The following is a 20,757-nucleotide window of genomic DNA, read 5'->3' on the forward strand; positions in this document are numbered from 1 at the left end:
TTGCCATCAATGGCTGCTCTTATTTCCTTATACTTGAAAGCAGAAAAAAAAGTATGCATCTTTCACTACTGGGAAATGTTGGTTTATTAAGGGCAACTACTGCAAGCAAATTCAACTAGATGGCTGAAGTGGGTAATCTGTTGATGCAACTTTCAGATGGATCTGCTAAGATGATGCTAGAAACTTGTAGCTATTAAACCAACAGAGCAGAAAATGAACCAGAAATAGTAAAAAGTAAAATGTAGCAAAGGAAGGGATTGAAACTGCATGGCAGCTGTCTCAGGACTCCTCTGATAAGGTGAATGAACTAAAGAGCTCATTTGAGTGCTCTAATGTAAGAAAATGGGTATTTGCAAGCAGAAATGAGATAATTTGAAAACTGTGATAAAAAAGTCTGATTTTTTTAAATTTGCATTCTCTAATACTTACCTGGAAACATGGGTTACTAAAAGTAATGCTACTACCTATGCTTTGATCAGTGCAGATCTACTGGATTAAATAAGTAGATCTTCTGAATCTCCTAAAATGCTTATTATAGGGCTTAAAACTAATTAGAAGTGGAATAAGGAAGTGTAAACAGTACTAAATTCCAATTGAAAAGGTAGGAATAATTCTTGAAAGTATACAGTTTGGGAATTAAAACATGAATTTTAATTCTCACTTAATTCAAATTCTAGTAATGACAGAAAAAGAAAATACTAAAGCAGGTATAATAATAGAAAGAAATTAGTCTTCCAGAGAAATAAAACATCTTTAGTTATCTGGAGTCAATTTTGTGACATAATTAAGGACACTGAGACAGGGTACAGGTAGCTTTGTACCATAAAGCCTTTGTCTATCCAGACAAATCTATGCCAGCAATTATAATTTTCTATGGTTTTTTTTAATCAGCCACTATTCACTTGTCCAGTCCTGTACAAAACACAGAAAGATAAAATATTATGACCTAGGTAGGACATACTTAAAGAATCAGTTATTGAACTTTGAAAACGCGTGTTGTTTGACTGAAGTCAAATGAATTGGTCTTGTGTTTAAATTTAAGCACTATTAAACTTGCCATATATAGGACTTCATTAGAGAACACATCAAATGTATAATACACAAGATCTGCAGTCTCCAGGCAGCAGACTTTATTTTCTAGGAGGAGTCAGGAAGACAAATTATATTTTTGAAGCCAGAAAAAAATACGTATGTCTGTAGTTCGACATACAACAGAATATTGCCCAGAGGACTTCCATTATTAATTTCTGAGTCAAACCTAATAGCTTTGGTCAAATGATTATGAGAATCCCAATGAGATTCTGTATATGTTATAATCCTTCTCAGCATTAAAAAAGTTTTGTCTTGATTATGGAATGAAGCTAACTTTTTTCCACTTGCAGTCTTTGGATATTGCCACACCTCCCCACTACTAGGAGTTGGTTTACTATTAGATTGTTGTTTTCATGCAAATTTTTATAGACTGTAATCAAAATATTGCTTACAATCTCTTTGATAAATACTGAAGTTGAATGCATCTATCTAATTAGGTCTTTCACTATTAAACATTTTTAAATAATTATGTTAGATCTTCTCTAAGATACCACTAAAGTGTTGATATTCTTTGAAAAAAAATAGATAATATAGTTCATTTACAGTAGTAAAGGAAACAAAAATTTTACATTCCTCCATTATCATCAAAAAAAAGGCTTCTTCACAAGGCTTTCTGGAAACATCACTACACCAGTGGTTTCTGTGTAGCTGATATTTAACCATGTACTCCCAAGTCATCTTCACCTTTACATGAAGTCCCCCAACTTTTCAATAAATTCTTTATTGTTCTTTCTTGAGAACAATATATTTTGTAGTATTAAAAGCATTTGAATCACTGAATCTCCAGCTCATCTTTATTACTTGCCCAGAATTCTAGGTTTTGTGTCATTTGTAAAGACTTCATAATTCCTTTCAGGTAACTGATGATGTAAGATTAGACTGGAGTTAAGACCCTATTCCAAAAGGATTTCACTGGAATTTCTACACCAACTTGTAGCTCATGATTGCATTCCAAGGCCTATAATTAGCAGGCTTAAATCCACTTAATATATTCCATATTCATTCTATATCATTCCAGTATCTTAGATAACTTTTAACCTCTGCACATTCTAGAGCTGTGCAAACACAAAGCATCAGCACACTTATCCTTCATCAATCAAATATGTAATCTCATAAAAAAACAATTTTAGGTAGGAAAGTCTAACTTTCTATCAATTCATATTCATTGTCATTATATAATGAATCTCATTTAGTTCAGTACTCAAGTCCTCTGTCAGCTGTTGCTGTATTTTTCCCAAGATTGGCATCAGGCTGATAGACCTATAAATACTTGATTCATGCTGTTTACCTTTTGTGAATACTGACACAACATTAACTTTCTTCTAGTCCCCTGGATTTTCTACAGTATCTACAATGTACAGAAAAACAACAGTTTATCCAAGAAGCTCTTTGTATCTGCTTTAAAAACTTCCTTTTGCAACTCTTCCTGATCTGTTATTTAATTTAGTACATGTGGTTAAATACACTTAATTTTACCATTAGCATGGAAAGCATTTAAACATCAACATTATCATCAAGTTTATATAAGTAAGCTGGTTTTTTCCCTTCTCAAATCAAATCTATCAGACACAGTTCCTTGGTCCCTGTTACTCTTAAAAGCATCTTTTTATTTCCCTTAATGAGCCTATATTTATAATTGTATCATTTTTTTCCAATAATAATATTCTGTAGTTCTTAATTTCTAATTTACATAAATTGTTCTAGCTCCTTTGATACTAACTCCACTACGGCCATGCCATAAAACAAGAGTTTTAATACTGGGAGACTGCTATTTGATGTATGTCATGGTTTAACCCCAGCTGGTAACTAAGCACCACGCAACTGCTCACTCACTCCTCCCCCACCCAGTGGGATAGGGAAGAAAATCACTGGAAAAAAGAGTAAAACTCATGGGTTGAGATAAGAATAGTTTAGTAGAACAGAAAGGAAGAAACTAATAATGATAACAACAATAAAATTACAATAACAATACTAATAAAATAATTGAAATATACAAAACAAGTGGTGCACAATGCAATTGCTCACCACTCGCCAACCGATGCCCAGTTAGTTCATGAGCTCCCCCCAGCTCCACTCCCCCCAGTTTATATACTAGACATGACGTCAAACGGTATGGAATACCCCTTTAGCCAGTTTGGGTCAGCTGCCCTGGCTGTGTCCCCTCCCAACTTCTTGTGCCCCTCCAGCCTTCTTGCTGGCTGGGCGTGAGAAGCTGAAAAATCCTGGACTTAGTCTAAACACTACTTAGCACCAATTGAAAACATCAGTGTGTTATCAACATTCTTCTCATACTGAACCCAAAACACAACCCTATACCAGCCACTAGAAAGAAAATTAACTCTATCCCAACTGAAACCAGGACAATGTATCACAGTGGAGTACGGAATGCACAATGATGAAATGAGAAATACACAATAATTCTTCAAGATTGTTGAAACACTATATGGATTTTGAGAATAAGAGACTCTTAACGCACATATTCTGAAGTTATAGGTGTGGCCTGCCTGAATTACTTATAAGCAAGACATTTATTCCATGGAAAACTACATTAAGTCTAAGAAGCACAGTGTTCAGGTGCATGAAGACCAACCACATGTTCACTTTCCTCCTCAAACAGATACTGCTGTCACAACTATGCTTTGCCTCGAGATAACTTGATGTTTGCTGGTGCTGAAGATAACTTACTAAGCTTAAGCTTAGCTTAGGTTTACTTACATGATTTACAATTGCAGTGTACGCAAACCTTAAAACAACTAGTGGTAAGGAAGGGGGACAATGGCAGGAACTGTGAAAGTATTTGGTCCTGTCTGATATTTTAGTTTGGGTTAGCTTTGTTTGACTGGGACCAAATATAAAATGAATATTTGCAAAGTCTAACTCCATTAATACAGTAAGTGGAAGGTATATTTTAGCAAAGCAATGACATAGTACAGAAGAATTTCACCTGTGAGACTTCTCCAGCTGCGGAAAGAAATCACTGATCTGCTAATACTTTAAATACATTATTGAAAAATGTGGAATACCAAATGGAAGACAGAATAAATATCATTGTTGCAAAATAAAATTGTTCTTAACATTCTTACAGTAGTTTTGAATAGTACTTAGTTTTGGCCTATTTCTGAAAATGCCTACTATATGTATATAGGATAGTCTGCTTCTAGAAATAATGATTTCTGCTGTGCTGAGTTCTGTTAACATGAATGGCCAATGAAATGGACTGGGTAAAGCAGATTGCCCTATGTTTATTAATAAAACTGTTCCAGTTCTGGTTGTCTTTAGATCGCTCTGAATGGTGCTATAAGGGCATCGTATAGCAATGGCTCCAAACATTTAGCACAGTACATTTACCCATATTCTTAACCTCACTCTCCTCCCTTCTTGATTTAGGCATGGAAAGAATATGACATGAACAACAAAAGAAAATAATCTAAGCAAGCTCTAAAGCATCTTTGGAGATGAGGTGGCCTTTGCCTTAGAAATTTCCCACACAAAATAAAACCAGTATTCAAACAGATAACAAGCAACTACTTCCTCTTTCTACGTTGTCCAGCCAATACAATGTCAGCTTGAAAAAACATGGATCACTTAAATGAAGACCTGCCTACTCTTCTGTTGCCCTCAAAACAGACCCTTCTCATTTGAAAAATTCCAGACTGGCAAAAACTGACCATGGATCTGAGAGCGCTGGATCAAGAAGTTTCTGCTCCATTCAAATTAGCCCATAAGCTGACAAAATAAACAATTACACAATAGTAACAGGCTTGTGAATCTGATGCTTTACAATAAAAACTTGAAAGAGGATCTAGGACTGCAATACCATTTATTTTTGAAATCCCAGTGGCTAGAAGTGTGGAGCCTTCAGACCCATCCTACTAGCTAATGTCAATGCCATTTGCAACATAACAACAAAACACACCACGAAGAATGAGTCATTAAGCAGATACATGCTACAGTGCTTGATCTGTTTTTTAGAGCAATACTGATGAATATCTGATAAACAGAAGATTACTCCCAAGATTTCTAGTAGTTACAGCTATGGGCATGCAGCAACCAAGCTGACACTTCCTTGATGTGCTATGAAAGACCCTATTTAATATTTCAATAGAAAATGCTTTTCAGACCTATGAACAATACCATTGTTAGTATTGGACTCTCACATTGATTCAATAGGCTGATACAGATGTTGTGACTGACAGCAGTTTCTATCTGCAGGATTATTCAAGCATAAAATTGCTGTCAAGGCAATCCCAATCAAAAGCAGCTGGGTCCACAGAAAACACATGGTGTTCATATGACGAAGCTCTCAGCATACGTAGATGCAAGCAAAGAAGGATTTTATTGCACATTCATGATCAATTGAGGCACGCATAAATTACTGTAATTTTTATATCGCCGTTTAGCTACACTGTGAAAGAAAGAAAAAGCCCTAGTTCTACACAGAGATCAAAAAAGAAGCTATTGTCTTCCAAATTACCATTGAGCTCTAATGCAAAATTGGTACAACAGTCTGTGGAATGCTGATAACATTTTGTGCTGCAGTTAGCTACAGATTGTCTGAAGTACAAAAAAGTCAAAGTGTAGGTGATTTAAAGTGAAAGATGTTGTAGCATGGTTAAATTTTACTGGTTTGGGCTGAATTTTCCAGGCATGTGATTAAGAGGACTGATAGCTGTGACTCAGTAATCTCTAATTTCCAAGCAAATTACAAGAGAATCAGAAAATAAGAACATCTCTTTCAGACTATAGTTTCTTTCAAAGATTTTTCATTCAAATAAAATTTAAAAAGAAAATTTAACTGTTCAGAATTTGGTCATTGGGAAGTGGGCCATGAAGTCCGATAGCTGGCTCTGAAACCCATCTGTGTTGTGCTAATCACCAAGCAATTACTCCTCATTTATTATTTCACACTTGCAGCTTTAGAATGCTCCACCCAAAATATCTCAAACAAGTTAATATGAAGTAAAAATCCTTAGAAATTCAAGCTTCAAGGCCATTGTTCTGTTTTGATGTGTACTAAAACATTGACTTGTAAAGGAAATCAATTTATGTCCAGGATCTCACAAGCCTAAACCCAGAGTTAGCCTGTTAATTCTGCTGTGCCCTAAGCAATGCTGAAATGATCTGAAGAAATCACTTGCCAAAACAAAAGCACACTTTATGATATAATAAAGCATATGGGAACAAAACAACAGCTAAGTTATACAAACAGACTGCACTGAATTGCCTTCTTAGATTAAACATCCTTAATATAATAATTACACATACAATGGTATCCACAGCCTAAGCTGTACCAGCAAATTGCACACTGGGATCATACAGTAAATTGTTTCTGCATCCACCAGCAGATTTTGAATAGTATTAAATATTATTTTGAATTTTAAATACAGTTGACATTTGTAGCATTATTAGAAATAGAATTTAGTTTAGTTACAAAAGATTACAAGAAAATCTGCTGTCTACAAAAATGCTAATAAATAGGCAGTGGCACTTTAAATATATGTCAATGTCATAAATACAGCAGTATGTCTTCCTCAGCTTTCCTTAAGAAAGGAAAAGTTAGGGTAGCTTGCCATTAAGAACAAAGGATTAAAAAAAAACCTCGAAGACTAAATGATAAAATAGGGTAGCTATACCAAGCAACACCAGAAATAATCCAATAATTCTTAATATTTGGAAGCCCTCATAAACCTTAAAGCCTAGCCATTACCAAAACATATGTTTATAATAAGAAAAGAAAATAAGCTCAAAAGCCAAATGTAGGGGAGATAAAATGAAAGCAGAAATAAGAAGATTTTCCTGTTCAAGTGGGAGTTTGTTTCCATTACAGGTTCTGGAGCTGAACCACGAACTGCACAAATAAATCTACGTACAGAGCTAAGGTGCACATGGTTTTGACTATCTGAGTGATGAAAGAAAGCAAGCAAGGTGTGCTAATCCATGATATTAGAGGAAACAACTGTTAATTACCTTTCTTGAACAGAGAAAGGCAACTACTGCCAAACAAACATGCAGAAATATATTCATATAAATATATCCAAAGAATATTTCTTCATCTTTTTAAATGAAACTGTTGTAGTACTAGTCGATTATATGTTGTCCTTCTACAAATATTCATAACAACCAAGATTTCATTTGAGCACTACATCTGAAAACTTTTTTCTACAATTTAGACCAGAAGTTTTGAATCTTAAATAAAGCAGCACATACTAATAGCAGGGAATCCCTTGGCTCCTTACTAGACACCTGAAAGAGACACAACATTCTAATAGGACATGTTCACTAGGACACCTATGGTTGAATGTAATATGAGAAAGATGAAGTTAATATTTTAATACTAAACCTTACATATTCCAGCAATCTACCTTTATTAGGCAATATTTTTCTTTCAATGCCTAAAAAATTAGATGAGAAAAAGGTTCATGTTTTTTTAAAAACAAACAAACAAACAAAAATAAATCAAGAAACACTATTCTTGTCAGTGGGAAATCTAAAAGCTATTCAAAAGGATATTAAAATTTTCACTTGACAAACAGAAACAGTGTCATTTATTACATGATCATTCAGGATTAAATAACACAACTCAGATTCTGTGCATTGAGCATCAAATTCTTACAGAGCAATTAATGATTCAGTTAAAAAGAATCAAAATCTGTGGAAGAAAAATTAGGCACATTGAAGGAAAGGGCAATTTGGTCACTGAGGCTGGAATTTGTCTCAGCTAACTTTAGGTATCAGCATAGCAGTTTACGTCTGACCTAGTCAGCACAGGTGTTTTTTATACTTTTTCTCAGGTCTTCACCATTCATCTGATTTATTATAGATATTTATTTTAGCATAAGATGAATTCTGCACTAGACTTCATTGACATGATTTCCTCCCACACTAAGGAGAAGCCAGTGCAATTAGCGTCGATATGTATGTCTATAGCTGGTCAAAGAAATTCCACCTAGGCTCTCAATGAATATTATGTTTAATAACCTCTGCCCTTCTCTCCTTCATATATTCAATAAAACCAGAAGTACAGATGAACAGTCTAAGCAGTTCAGTAGATTTTGTTCTGTTAAAACACTCCTTGCATTTGAAGCTGAGTTCTCCTTCTCAGTAATGGCATAAGACATCCTGCACACTGTGCAACACGTTATCGCCACTCCCTACATATCTACAGACCAACTGCAGCTCCAGTATAAGCTGATGTTAAGGCAACAGATCTGCGTTAGCTTTTACTCTTGGTATCTGTAGACTGTTGAGTCATTCCACAGAAGCACAGTTCAAGGTTGCAAGGGTGCCAAAATGCACTATGGAATTATTAGAAAAGGCACAATACACCAAGACAACACAGTATATAACAGGGCATGAAGTACACTTACAAAGAATAAAACAGCTCTGAAAATAAAAACTCTGAATTTGTCACGTATTTCAACAGAAAGACATAAAGAAACAATTTAAAATACAAGACAGTTTGCACTTCAGTCAGGTCCCATCAATGATCTTTATTTTAATTGCACGTAAAATACATTTTGTAACAGTAATGCATATTACATAAATTCAGTGTGATTTGCCTGATGGGAAACTCGTGCAAACCTATTAAAGGCATGCATTAGCAGCATTTAGAGATTTGGATAAGTCTTACTCATTTCCATTTTAGTTCTTTTCTTTGAGCTTACTCTTATTTTTTTCTTACAGTTTCTTAGTTCTCATTTTTACAAAAAGACATAAAGGATAATAGAAAAAACACTGGATGAACTGCCAGGCTCAAAATGTTGTGGTCAGCAGCACAAAGTTGGAGGCTAGTCACTAGTGGAGTCCTCCAGGAATTGATATTGGTGCCAATATTGTTTAAAGTCATCCCTAAGGACCCAGACAATGGGACAGAGTGCACCCTCAGCAAGTTTGCCGATGCTAAGAAACTGGGAGGAATGCTTGGTACACCAGACGGGTGTGTTGCCATTCAGAGGGACCTGGACTGTCTGGAGAAATGGGACAACAGGAGTCCCTTGAAGTTCAATAAAGGGAAATGCAAAGTCCCACAAATGGGCAACAATAACCCCACGCACCAGTCTGGGTGGGGGGCTGACCGTCTGGAAGCAGCTTTGTGGAGAAGGACCTGGGGTCCCGGTGGATACCACTTTAAGTGTAAGCCAGTAGTGTGCCCTTGCAGCAAAGGCGGCCAATGGCATCCTGGGCTGCATTAGCAAGACTGTTGTCAGCAGGTCGAGGAAGGCGATCCTTCCCATCTACTCAGCACTGGTGAGACAACTGCAGTGCTGGCTCCAGTTCTGGGCTCCCCAGTACATGAGAGACATGGACATACTGGAGCACGTCCAGAAAAGGGCCACAAAGGTGATTAAGGGACTGGAGCATCTGTTGTATGAGGAGAGGCTGAGAGAGCTGGGACTGTTCAGCCTGGAGCAGAGAAGGCTCAGGGGGGTCCTATCAATGTGTATAAATACCTGATGCGGCCAGTAAAAAAGACAGAGCCAGAAACTGTTTTCAGTGGTGCCCAGTGACAGGACAAGACACAACAGGCACAAACTGAAATACAGGAGATTGGACTTAAATACAAGAAAAAACTTCTTTACCCTGAGGGTGGCCAAACAGTAGAACAGGTTGCCCAGCAAGGCTGTGAAGATACTCAAAACCCAACTGGAGAAGATACTGAGCAACCTGCTCTAGCTCACCCTGCTCTGACCCGTAGGGGTGATCTGGTTGATTTCCAGATGTCCCTTTTGAGGTCTCTTCACAGAATCTCAAAATTTCTGTGATTCTGTGGTATTTGTGGCTGCCACTCTCCAGCATATTTTCCTGAATCTCTCAATTTCATGCCATCTTCCTTTCTTCCTTCTTCAAAGTTTACCCTGACTTACCACATCATTTCTGGTTTCTTTCTCCTTCTTGCCTTCCTTTTTTATGCCCAAGACCTTGCCAGACTGGCTGTTCTCTCCTACTCCACCTGCTCTCCATTTCAGAATTATCCCAGCTGGGCTGCAATTGTTATTTCAGGAGCGAATTTCATCTGCTGACCAGAAATATCCTATCACTTAGATAAAAAGAAAAAACAAAAGGACTGAAAAGGGGTAGCTCAATTAAAATTTTCCCACAGAGAAGAATTTTCATACGTGCCAGTGAAAGGAAAATAAGAGAATTTATGCTTTCCCCCATGCTGTTACCCACACGTACATTCAGTATCTGGAAAAAACTTTCCTCCTTTTCCTTCTAATCTATCCTTCGGTGTTCTTATTTCTTGTGATGCCTTTATCACTTGAACATGTTTATGCTACCGCTTCTTTAAAACACCTGCCTATTATATTAACAGTGTCTATCCCCCTAAGTTGTCTCTCATCTTATGTGTAGACTGTAAGCTCTTTAGGACAGATGCCAGTATTTTGTTCTCTGACAGCACAGGAGTCTCTTAGCTCTTAAGACTGTACCTAATGATAGATGATCTTGTCTGTGCCTTGGCCCAGGTACACACTCTTTCTGTTCATCACATTTTTCTCTGTTTTCAAGACCTATTCTCTGCATTTAAGTACACAAGATATAAGACGTAGTGTATAACATTCAAAAGCAACATTAAAGACTTTGCCATAGTGATGGCTCCCAATGACAGGTTTCCCCCTGCCTTGGAAAGGTCTGGTCCTTCTTCTCCATTGATAACAAATGATCAAACTCATGCTGAATTCTCTGCTGAATAATTAAATAAATAAAAATAGCCCAAATCTTCAAGACCTAATTTGTGATAATGTGGTCATGGAGAGTCCTTTTTAACTTCAAATAGCTTTGGAAAAGATCAATATTTAGACATATGCAACAACTACAGGGATATCATTTTACAAGGATATAATCTTGGACACTCACTCTAGGTTCAAAAAAATTGAAGTGTGGGATAATGACTTTACTGGATGGGACATATAGTTAGAATGATAGAACAGTCTATCTAAATATAGTCTGAAAGGTGTTCCTAAAGTATCTGTCCTTACAGCCAAAGTGAAGGTGTGAAGTATTTTTATGAGGAAAATATACCTTGACAGAAAGGAGGGTCAATTTGTAAAGCTATCGAGGACATTTAACAACTTTATGTCAGGGAATATGTATGCATGGTTGTTAATATGTGGTGAAAACATTAATTTTTATTGTCAACCCTTGAATTGGAGAATCAAGAAATACTGAAATCTGGCTTGTATGCTACCATAAAGTGGGCTTGTCTTTGGAATGGTCACACTTTCTGGTTTTCTGTCCTGAGTGACTACACGTATCACATAATAAATGGTAAATACAGATGAAAGAAGGACGTTAAATAATAGAACTGGTGACAGAGTTCCCAAATGTCGAGACTGGCATTGTCCATTACGTGACTGCCAACATAACTCTTCATATTTCTTTGCCCCAATGATTTCTCAAGTTCAAGCCTTCTAATAATTCTAAAAGTTTGCTTAAAGGGGTAAAAAAAAGTAGTGACTTTCACAGAATGAGCAAAATGACTCCATATTTTATGTTTTCTCCTTAACACATAGTTTAACCACAAGGAATCATTTATGAAAGGTTTTAAGGAGTCCGTTTACATTGTGGGTTGCACAGTCTCCATTATTTATTGCAATAACACATGCTGGCACCACGTCTAACAAAATAGTTCCAGAATAAGCAACATAATAAATTGCTGCTTTAGCTCTTGAATCAGTTTGTATACTGTGTGGTCTTTTTCATAATCTTCATTGCATAGCACTGCAGATTTCCTGATGACATTTTGTTTGCTGGAGCTGCTAAGGGTACGCAGAACCACTGAACTCAAGTCCTGACCAATGTGCTGTGACTAACATGTAATTCACCATTTAACCACTGCTGTACATGATATATTGGAGGTGATATGAACATGACCCTATCCTCAGTGTATTTGGGATCAAGTATTAATCTTCAGCAGAGAGCTTTAAAATACTGTAGAAAAAGCTTTTGATCTAAATGATCACAAATGCACAAACTTAGTAACGGACCTTATTACTAGTTAAGAAAGATTAATTAATAAATTCTGTTCATAAGGACAGCTGTTCCCTCAGAACTGCGTATTACTATCAGAATATTTTACTTTTACAGCCATCATTTAAAATGTGCAAACTTACACATTTAGTGTAGTATATTCTGATGTTATTCTGGCTTTCAGAAATCATTTTGCCCATAAAAGTTCTATGAAGCAAATATAAGACACAGAACAACTGGAAAGGAAAGAAAATCTGATTTATGAAATTTTTAACTTGTCATGTTTAACAGAAAATTTCATCTTTTTGGCTACCCAAAATTTTCTCCTTTTTTGCCTTTTTTTTCTCCCACTATGCATACATGCTTGATTCTGCAAAGGATGATTTACACCAAGGATGCTATTCTACTGCCAGTCACATCAATGCTGACCTGTAATAACTGTATTTGCATTTGGATAGAACTGGCCGCCTTTCTTTGAATGCCACTGGTTGAATAGGGCTTTTGCCAGCAGTTGAATATGGCTCTCAGTCTTTTGTGAAGTTGTCAGATTTTGGGCTGTTTGTCAATTAACATCAATATGTGTCTTTCAAAATGCCATTAAGGTCAGTATTTCTAACATAGAATACATACATGTATAAATATACATACATATATGTATATACACATTCTGTGAAATTAATCCAGGAAGTCACAAACCATGTGTAAAGCTGAGGAAACTCCATGCTTTTGTGTGCAACTGGATTTCTGGTGTTTTCTTATGCCAATATAAAAACTGATTTGTACTACTGACCTTCGATACAAGACAGTTCATATAGCTCGTCAGGGATCTAATTCAAAGCCTGATGGAAAGACTCAGACTGGATTTAAGGCACCTTGGAAAATCCTTCAAACTTACACAGCATAAAATAAAAACTTTTGAATAATACATTTTAAAGCTTAAAAAGATCTCTTTTTTCTTCAGGTTTTTTTTTTTCAATCACTAGATCATATTTTGTAAACAATAAGTCACTCTTTCCATACAATATCCCCCTTTCTGTTCTGAACATGCCAACAGGTAACAGCAGGAAAAACTTTTAAATGTTATTTGTATGTTTAGAAACACATATATTTTCATAAATAACTTTTGACATTCTTCCTGTTCTCCCATGCTTCATTTCTTTCATCATAGAAACAAAAGTACTCAGAATATTTTCTTTCTTTCTTTTTTTTTTTGAGGGGGGGCACGGGTAACAAACATGAAAATAATGTAAGGATTGTTTTTTAAAGCAATCACATTATAATTAGAATATAAATCTCCATAAAAACATATGCTGTCTATAATAAAGGGCTATAACAAAGATATATAGAGGGAGAGACATAGAGGTATCTCTCTATAACAAATATAGCAAGGATGTATCTTAAGGAAAGTACTAAACATGTCTGCAAGGTACTTTTTTGTTATACTATAACTGGTTAGCGCACATCCATTTACAATTGTAAACTTACTGCATTGGAAGTGTTCCAAATGAGTAGTTTTCAGCATGAGTAGAAAGGTCTCTGTTGTTTCACAGCCTTGGCTTTTTTGCTGTGGCTCTTTTTGGCTTGTTTGGGGAAGGGGGACTGATTATGACTAAATATGCAAACTATATCCCTTCATACACAAGAGCAGTCATGCCTTGTGAGATACTAGAGTACCCTTCAGTGAACTTTCAACCTTCCTTCGAAACTTCCAGTACAATAGCCACATATTTGAAATGCAAGCTTAATCAAATCCTGTTGACTTTACCAGATACTCACATAGAGTTTATTTGCAAAGGAGTACCTTTTACCAACACAATAATTTAAAGGATATTATTTCAGTCTGAAGGCTCATTTAAGCAGAATAATTGGCATCAATAGCACTTACCTGATTGTGTGGAATAGAGGTTATACAGCTATTTTCCAGCTCAAAACCATGCAATAGCCATTTTAAAAAAAATAATGCAATGTTTGAAATTTATGAAAATTAGGTTTTTACTAACAAAGCTTTTGTAAGAGGCTTCTAGACACAAGTAGCGCGATTTGCTACACTGTTGGTGGTTAAAAGAAATGTGCCGTATGTAATTATTTACAGAGAGGTACTGCAAATAGACTAGGATCTTTAGATCAGTCGATATGTAATAGTTTAGCCACTATAAAAATTAATCAAGTCATGAGTATTGCATTCTGTCCTAAAAGAATGACAAGCCTCTTTTCACTAAGAGAATTCGGTGACATGACTATCATACTCTCACCAGCCTATTGAACAGACTAAAAGAAACCAGTATCACACAGAAAGATGGATCGAGCATGAATCAATGTGGCAAGCACATAACCAAACAGACATGGAATTAAACAAGAAAAAAAAAAAAAACAAACCAAAAAAACAAACAAAACCAACAAAGATTGTCGCTTAACCTGTTTTGTCAGAGCTGGTATTGATGGTATTGGTAGTGATGGAAGTGAAGGTAGTCTTTGCGCTGTCCTTGGTAGTAACAGATTTCTGCTTATTTTTCATGGCTTCCAGTGCTTTGAGCTTCTTGGCATGTTTAGTGCCTTTGTAGTGGGCCGCAGCCTGGCTCTACAAAGGAGAACAAAATGAACCATGCAATCAGGCTCATTTCTAAACTGGCATTCTCTGTATTAGTACAAATACAGACTACCTTTCAATAATGGGTACCATTCACATTATCCAAGTAGTGACCAAACAGAAAATTACATTTAGAATGATGCTTGGAAAACAATGGAAAAAATACTCAAGCAACCCCAATTTGATAAATACAGTATATTACTGTATAACAGTATATTACTTTCAGACCAAATAAGATTGTTTTAGTCTACTATGCTACCATTAGTTTTTCTATCAAGACTTTTTTTGCTTTTGCGTTAAAAAAAAAAAATAATTCTCAGGCAACAGGGAGGAAGGCACTCTCCTCCCAGTAGCTTTGCACTTTTCCAGTTTCTATTTCAAACTAGAGATTTTGTCAAAGCTTCCTTCAAAGAACAGTTTAGTATTAACAGTGGTATCAGGAACTTCTCAGCAAAGACTGACAGTAAAAAATAAACCAAAAAAACCCCAAACCAAAACGAAAGCCCAAACAAAAGAAAGCAAAACATAAAACAACCTCTTCAAAGCCCATCACCAAAGATTTAACTGAATGTGAGGCAGACATGCAATTAGCTGACTTTCTTAAAAAAAAAAAAAAAAAAAAAAAAAAAAAAAAAAGGATTACTTTTGTCTACCTGCTACAAAAGGTAGTGTTTGAAATTCAAAGTCAGGAGCATCCTTTCAAAGGAGATAGCTCACACAAATGTTGCCACAGTCCCAAATATATTTTGGCTACTTGATATCATTAAGCTAAAATAGATTTGTATATGCATTACTATTAAGACTTATGTAGTACACTGGAAGTATCTTTATTATTCTAAGAGTAAGTACCAACTTTTCTTCATTTAATTTATGTTGCAAATATATTTTAAGAATAATATTTGAAGTGCAAGATAAAACATTATACAAACCCCACTGGAATTAGTATGAATATTCAGAGTTTATTTCTTCTCTAATTATTTGAACTCCTAGAAAAGATAGTCTTCCAGTTAATAAGTTAACAACCTGAAAAACTCCTTATATTTTTATTGCTGAATTTCAGATTTTACTGAGAGCAGCTCCTTTCTTACTTGAAAGAGAAATTATTAAGGGTCTAGAAAAATAGCCAAAATTTAGCTACTACAGAATTGAACAAATAAAAAGCAACTATGCTGGGTCAGCCCAAGGACCCACAAAGGTCAGTATTTTGTTTCTGGCATGAAACAACAGCAGATACTTAGAACATAAAAGAAAGGTAAAGGCTTTCCATTGTGGAATCAGAAGAATTAAAAAAACACCTACGTAATTTAGTGGCTACAAACTCAAAAGATCAAAGGGATAAAAAGACACAGTCATTTGACTCACTAAGCCACTCATGCAGGTAGAAGAATCCTGCATTATCTGGCGTCTCTTAGTCATTAGATCTTTATTTAATGTTATTTAATATGCTGAATTTTGGGGAGATGAATTTTTATAAGCTACAAGTAAATGGAGAGAGGAAGTTCTAGTGAATATCACAATAAGAACATATATTAATTAATCTTGAGATACATGACTTTCAGCTTTCATGAAAAGTCGTGATTCCTTCCAGATGCCTGAGATGTGAGAAGCTCAAGGTGAGTAGGAAAGAAGTGAGAGACCTTGTCTAAACCAATAAACGCATATATATATGTATGTGTATACATGCATAGATATACACACATGCATATGCTTTTGTTGTATGTTGAGATGCATCATTCAGTTTGGTTGAAAAGCCAGTTTCTCTGTACCTAAAATAATGTAAATATTGTATTAGGTACCCTTATTGAAAGAACACTGGACAGTGAAGTTATTAATTAGAAACACCTTGAACAGAAACAGCACAATCATGCACCTTTTACAATTCCCAACACATAACATTGAGACATACTGTAAGCCAAATACAAACAGTCAAGAGATGTTAATTATTGTTAAACTGAAAGACCAGTGTCAAGTTACGATGATGCATTAAAAATTACATTTTACAGTACATCCTCATGTTGCTATCATGTCAAATATTTTTACAGTTTCTAGTAAAATTTAATTATCAGTCAGCACCAGATTCTGACTGCACTTGTTCTCCCTAACTAATAGTGTCATTCATCATATGTATCAGAACTGTAGTCAGAACATGGTCCTTAATACTGAATTATGAATGTTGATACTAGTTTGATACATAGCTCAACTTTCTTCACAGAATTGTTGGTGGAGCACCCCAGGTTTATGTCTCCTGCATTCATAGTTCTCTTCCATCCAAATTCTCACAGCTACAGTTCCACAAACCTCAACTCAAGCAGAGTGTTGGATGCATAAGGAATATACAATGAGGGCCTATGTAGAAATTGGTGACCTTTTCAGTGTTCTGAAATATATGAATGAAATTGCTCCAAAGTAGAAACACATTGCTCAAATTTACAAGTATGATGGCTGCTACACAGAGTTGTCCATTACTCACTTCCCACAGAGCGCTGCCAGTTTACCCAGCCTCTACTTAAAGAAGATCTTTATGCCTTTTTTATTTCCAAGTTTAAATCTCCATCCTCTGTGGGGACATGAAGCCATCAGAGCTTGTTTCAATATAACTGTAGCTGGCACATTAATGGTATTTCTATGTGAGAGCAGACAGATTGCTCCGAAGCATTTAACCAGCACCAAATTAGCTTATGTTGAACCTTTACAACTGAACTGGAACCCTTAAAAAAAAAAAGTCTGTCATTATCTTTCCTTGCAAAAATAAGATGTAGGAAATGGAAAAAGATATAAATATCTTTTCCAGCACAGAAACTTTAAACATGGTACCTCACTGAATCATTTCTTGCAGCCATAAGAGAACTAAAATAACCCTTACTGCTTAAATGGCATTTACTTGTAGCCTACAAAACTGGTTACACTTAAATGGTATTTACTTGTAGGTTAAGTGCAAAAATAAGATAGATCATAAAATGTAATTATTCCCAACTTTCATGCAGAATTAAGAAATATTGAGAGAGAGCAAAAGAGTTAAAGACAAGTTAGTTCTACTTTTTGGTGCCAACCATGATGCTTGAGTGAAGTGACTGTACCCCTTCAGAAAGGTGAGAAGGGGTCTCCTTCTGGAACACTTCAGAGTTCAACAGTTGCAAAAACCAAGAAGATAATATATACATGTTTATATATTACCTTACCAAGTTGTTCTAGAAGTTGTGCTCAGACAAATTACAAGCAGAGGTTAAGGTGAAACCCTGCATCTACAGAAGCCAATGGGAATCGAGGGAGGATTTCCCTTTCCACGTTTTGTAAAAGGGTACTGACATTTATAACTGCTCATCTTGATGGACTCCAGTCCCCTTTGAGAAACAACTGTTTGATCCAAAATCAGGTGTTCTCTCAAATGAAAGAGATTCAGGACAATCCTAAAGGAAAAATTCCCTATTACTACAAAAAACTTCATGATCATGGTCAATCAGCTATCCTAAAAACCCTCTAATATTAAATTCTGTTTCTTTTTAGGATTATAAAAGAACACATTAGAAGAATACATTAAAAAAGAGCTTACTTTCTTCTTTCATCATGGTTTCCAAGTTTGCTCCTCACATCATAGTTTCCATGTTTGATTACACAGAATTAACCCTAGCACTGTGATGACAGGCCACTGTCAGCTAACAAGTGACCCAGTCAGTGATGAAGCATGCGAAATATGTCAAATATTGCTGGTGCAACATTACATTGAATTTTAAGAAACTATATCCATTCATGGAAAAGATGTCTAACAAGAAAGTAAAAGGTAGATTATTACTTCGTATCTGAAGTTGAAAACTCTAGGATCCTTGACTAAATTTTGAGGACTCTGATCATGGAAATTACATGTAGACAAACTTTGGTCTATGGGAATTACTTCAAGGAAATGGCAAGATGTCTGAATAGCAAATCACTTTTCAAGCTTATTTGTAATGAAGTCCTGCCTATTTGAGCAGTACAAGTCAGTTTAAGCATCTCTTTTGCACAACAAATAATGTCCTCTGGTTTCATTTATCTGTCAAATAATTAGGAACCTTTCTAATCCTTACATTTTGTAACCTTCCCAAATTGTTAGAATATAAAAAAATTATTTGTCTATATAAACATTTATTGTGTGTGTATATATGTTATAAACACACAGACATACACATACCATAAAAGAATAAAAAATTCTATATGCAGGTGTAAGCAGTTAGAAAGAACAGCCATAGTGTCAAAACTCAGCTGTATTTTCTTTGCTTAAGTGCAATATTGTACCACAATTACCATAAGGACATCATATTACCAAGCAAATTGCAATGTGTAAAATACGATGAGAAAGATGAATTATTTTAAACAATCCAGACAGTATTGTCTTACAATTACAGTCATCATATCTATATGGAAGTCTTCAAAATAAGTTTGTCTGCCTGACTAATGTACCTGTGTGAATCATATGTTTTCTCACTTATGTTCTTTAGGCATTGGTCCAACAAAAACATCGTGCTTAATTTTGTGCATTGAGACAAAAAAGGGTCTCCTCCTATTCTCAGAAAATTTTCAACTTAGCAGCACTGCATCTTCTACCCTTTTCATAACCCCCCTGCTCCACATCATGTTACCAGTCTTAGATTGTTTTCCTGCCTCAGTCATTCCTTCTAGGCAACACTTTTATAATAAAAGCCAGCTCAAAGAAAAGAACTTTTTAAAAGAAGTGTAGTGACTATGTTCCACGGATTCTTCATCACAAAAAAACAATCCAACTATCCTGCATTATGTCTTTCTCATTTCACAATGCATTTTGAAAGATGTCCATTGTGGACAGTGCTCTGCTCCATGCTCTCATCTGGACAATTAGTAGCAAGGCTGCAGTTTGTCTGCACCATTAGAAAGCCCCAAACAAGGGCTGAGAGTGCTGAAAAGTCCTTTTTGCCCATCTGAGATTTCAGTAGATCATTCATGTCTTTGTTTTTACCAGCTACTGGATGATACCATCGCCTCTGCTGTTATTCCCAGTACAACAGTAGCCATTTTGGCTAATACATCTGCAACCCATGTCAGGATCCTCCAGAGTAAAAGCTCTAAAAACAAAAAATGAGTTTCTTGGTTCAAACTAATACTGTCAGTGAGCTGGACACACATGGAAAGCAATAATACACAACTGCATAAGCCAAGAGGGCTTCTGTGCTTGGTGAAGTGAGGGAAATTGTTTATGAGATGCCTATGCTACACATTGTCTTAATCTCTGAGTACAGAGTATTTTCCTAAAGCTGGGCTGTCAATAAGTCCTTCAAATATAATTTCACAGATGTTCTAAGCACAGAAGAAAGTGATAAAAATCAAAAGACCTTTTTATTTTTGGAACAAGCATCATATTTTTTTCTAATGACTCCAAAGCCTGGCCAGTCAGTGATGACAGCACTGCTCAGGGAAGGCTGCAGTATGCAGCTGAGACATCTGTATACTACCAGGTATGTGCTATTTACATAACCTGAGCTGATCTCTACAGAACTTCTCCAGTAAGTAAACTGGAGAAGTTTGTAGAGAGAAAGTCTAACAGCCTTGAGATGCCCAACAGTTGGTTCTGCCTAGGACAGGGCTTTTACTGTGAGCCACACCTGAAAAAACGAGAAGAGGATTGTACAGTCTTTTGCACTGAGATGTATTTACTCTATTTAGTAGGTAAGTTTTTATTTGAAGCTACTTTAAATTTTCAAAAATAATTTCTTACAAGGCCTACTGTTTTGTTTGCCCAGTGAGTATACGCAGGAAATTCAGGACTACTCACAAGTCCTATGCTTACTTTCTAGAAAACAGGGGAACTCCATGGACTTCAGCAGAGCTTCACAGACTCACAGTACAAAAGACAAACAAGCTAAGTACCTGTGCAAGCCTTTGCAGAATATGAGATTAAGTGAAGACATATGAAGTAATTTTTAAAGGTGATGTCAACACGATGACATGTTTCACATTGAACAAGAAGAGTATCCTGATTTCTGCCTGATACATACAAACTCAATCTGCAGTCAATTATAGTGCAGATAAATGTTTCCTGTTGTCATTTCTTCCTTCTGCTAAGCTTACCTTTATCTTCTGAATTGTGTCATTTCAATTTTTTG

At 35.8% G+C, this 20,757-nt stretch overlaps 1 protein-coding gene across 1 annotated transcript in view; it reads right to left on the reverse strand.

Moving 5' to 3' along the window:
• The window catches only part of ZNF385D (zinc finger protein 385D), a 143,296-nt gene that overhangs the window by 55,013 nt on the left and 67,526 nt on the right, over positions 1 to 20,757 (reverse strand). The window contains exon 3 of the mRNA XM_010585905.1: positions 14,476 to 14,638. Coding sequence (XP_010584207.1) covers positions 14,476 to 14,638 — 163 coding nt within the window. The remainder of the gene's footprint in view (positions 1 to 14,475; positions 14,639 to 20,757) is intronic.

The sequence above is a fragment of the Haliaeetus leucocephalus genome, unplaced genomic scaffold (genome assembly GCF_000737465.1).
Source record: "Haliaeetus leucocephalus isolate CR32 unplaced genomic scaffold, Haliaeetus_leucocephalus-4.0 Scaffold135, whole genome shotgun sequence".
In the NCBI taxonomy this organism is placed as follows: Eukaryota; Metazoa; Chordata; class Aves; order Accipitriformes; family Accipitridae; genus Haliaeetus; species Haliaeetus leucocephalus.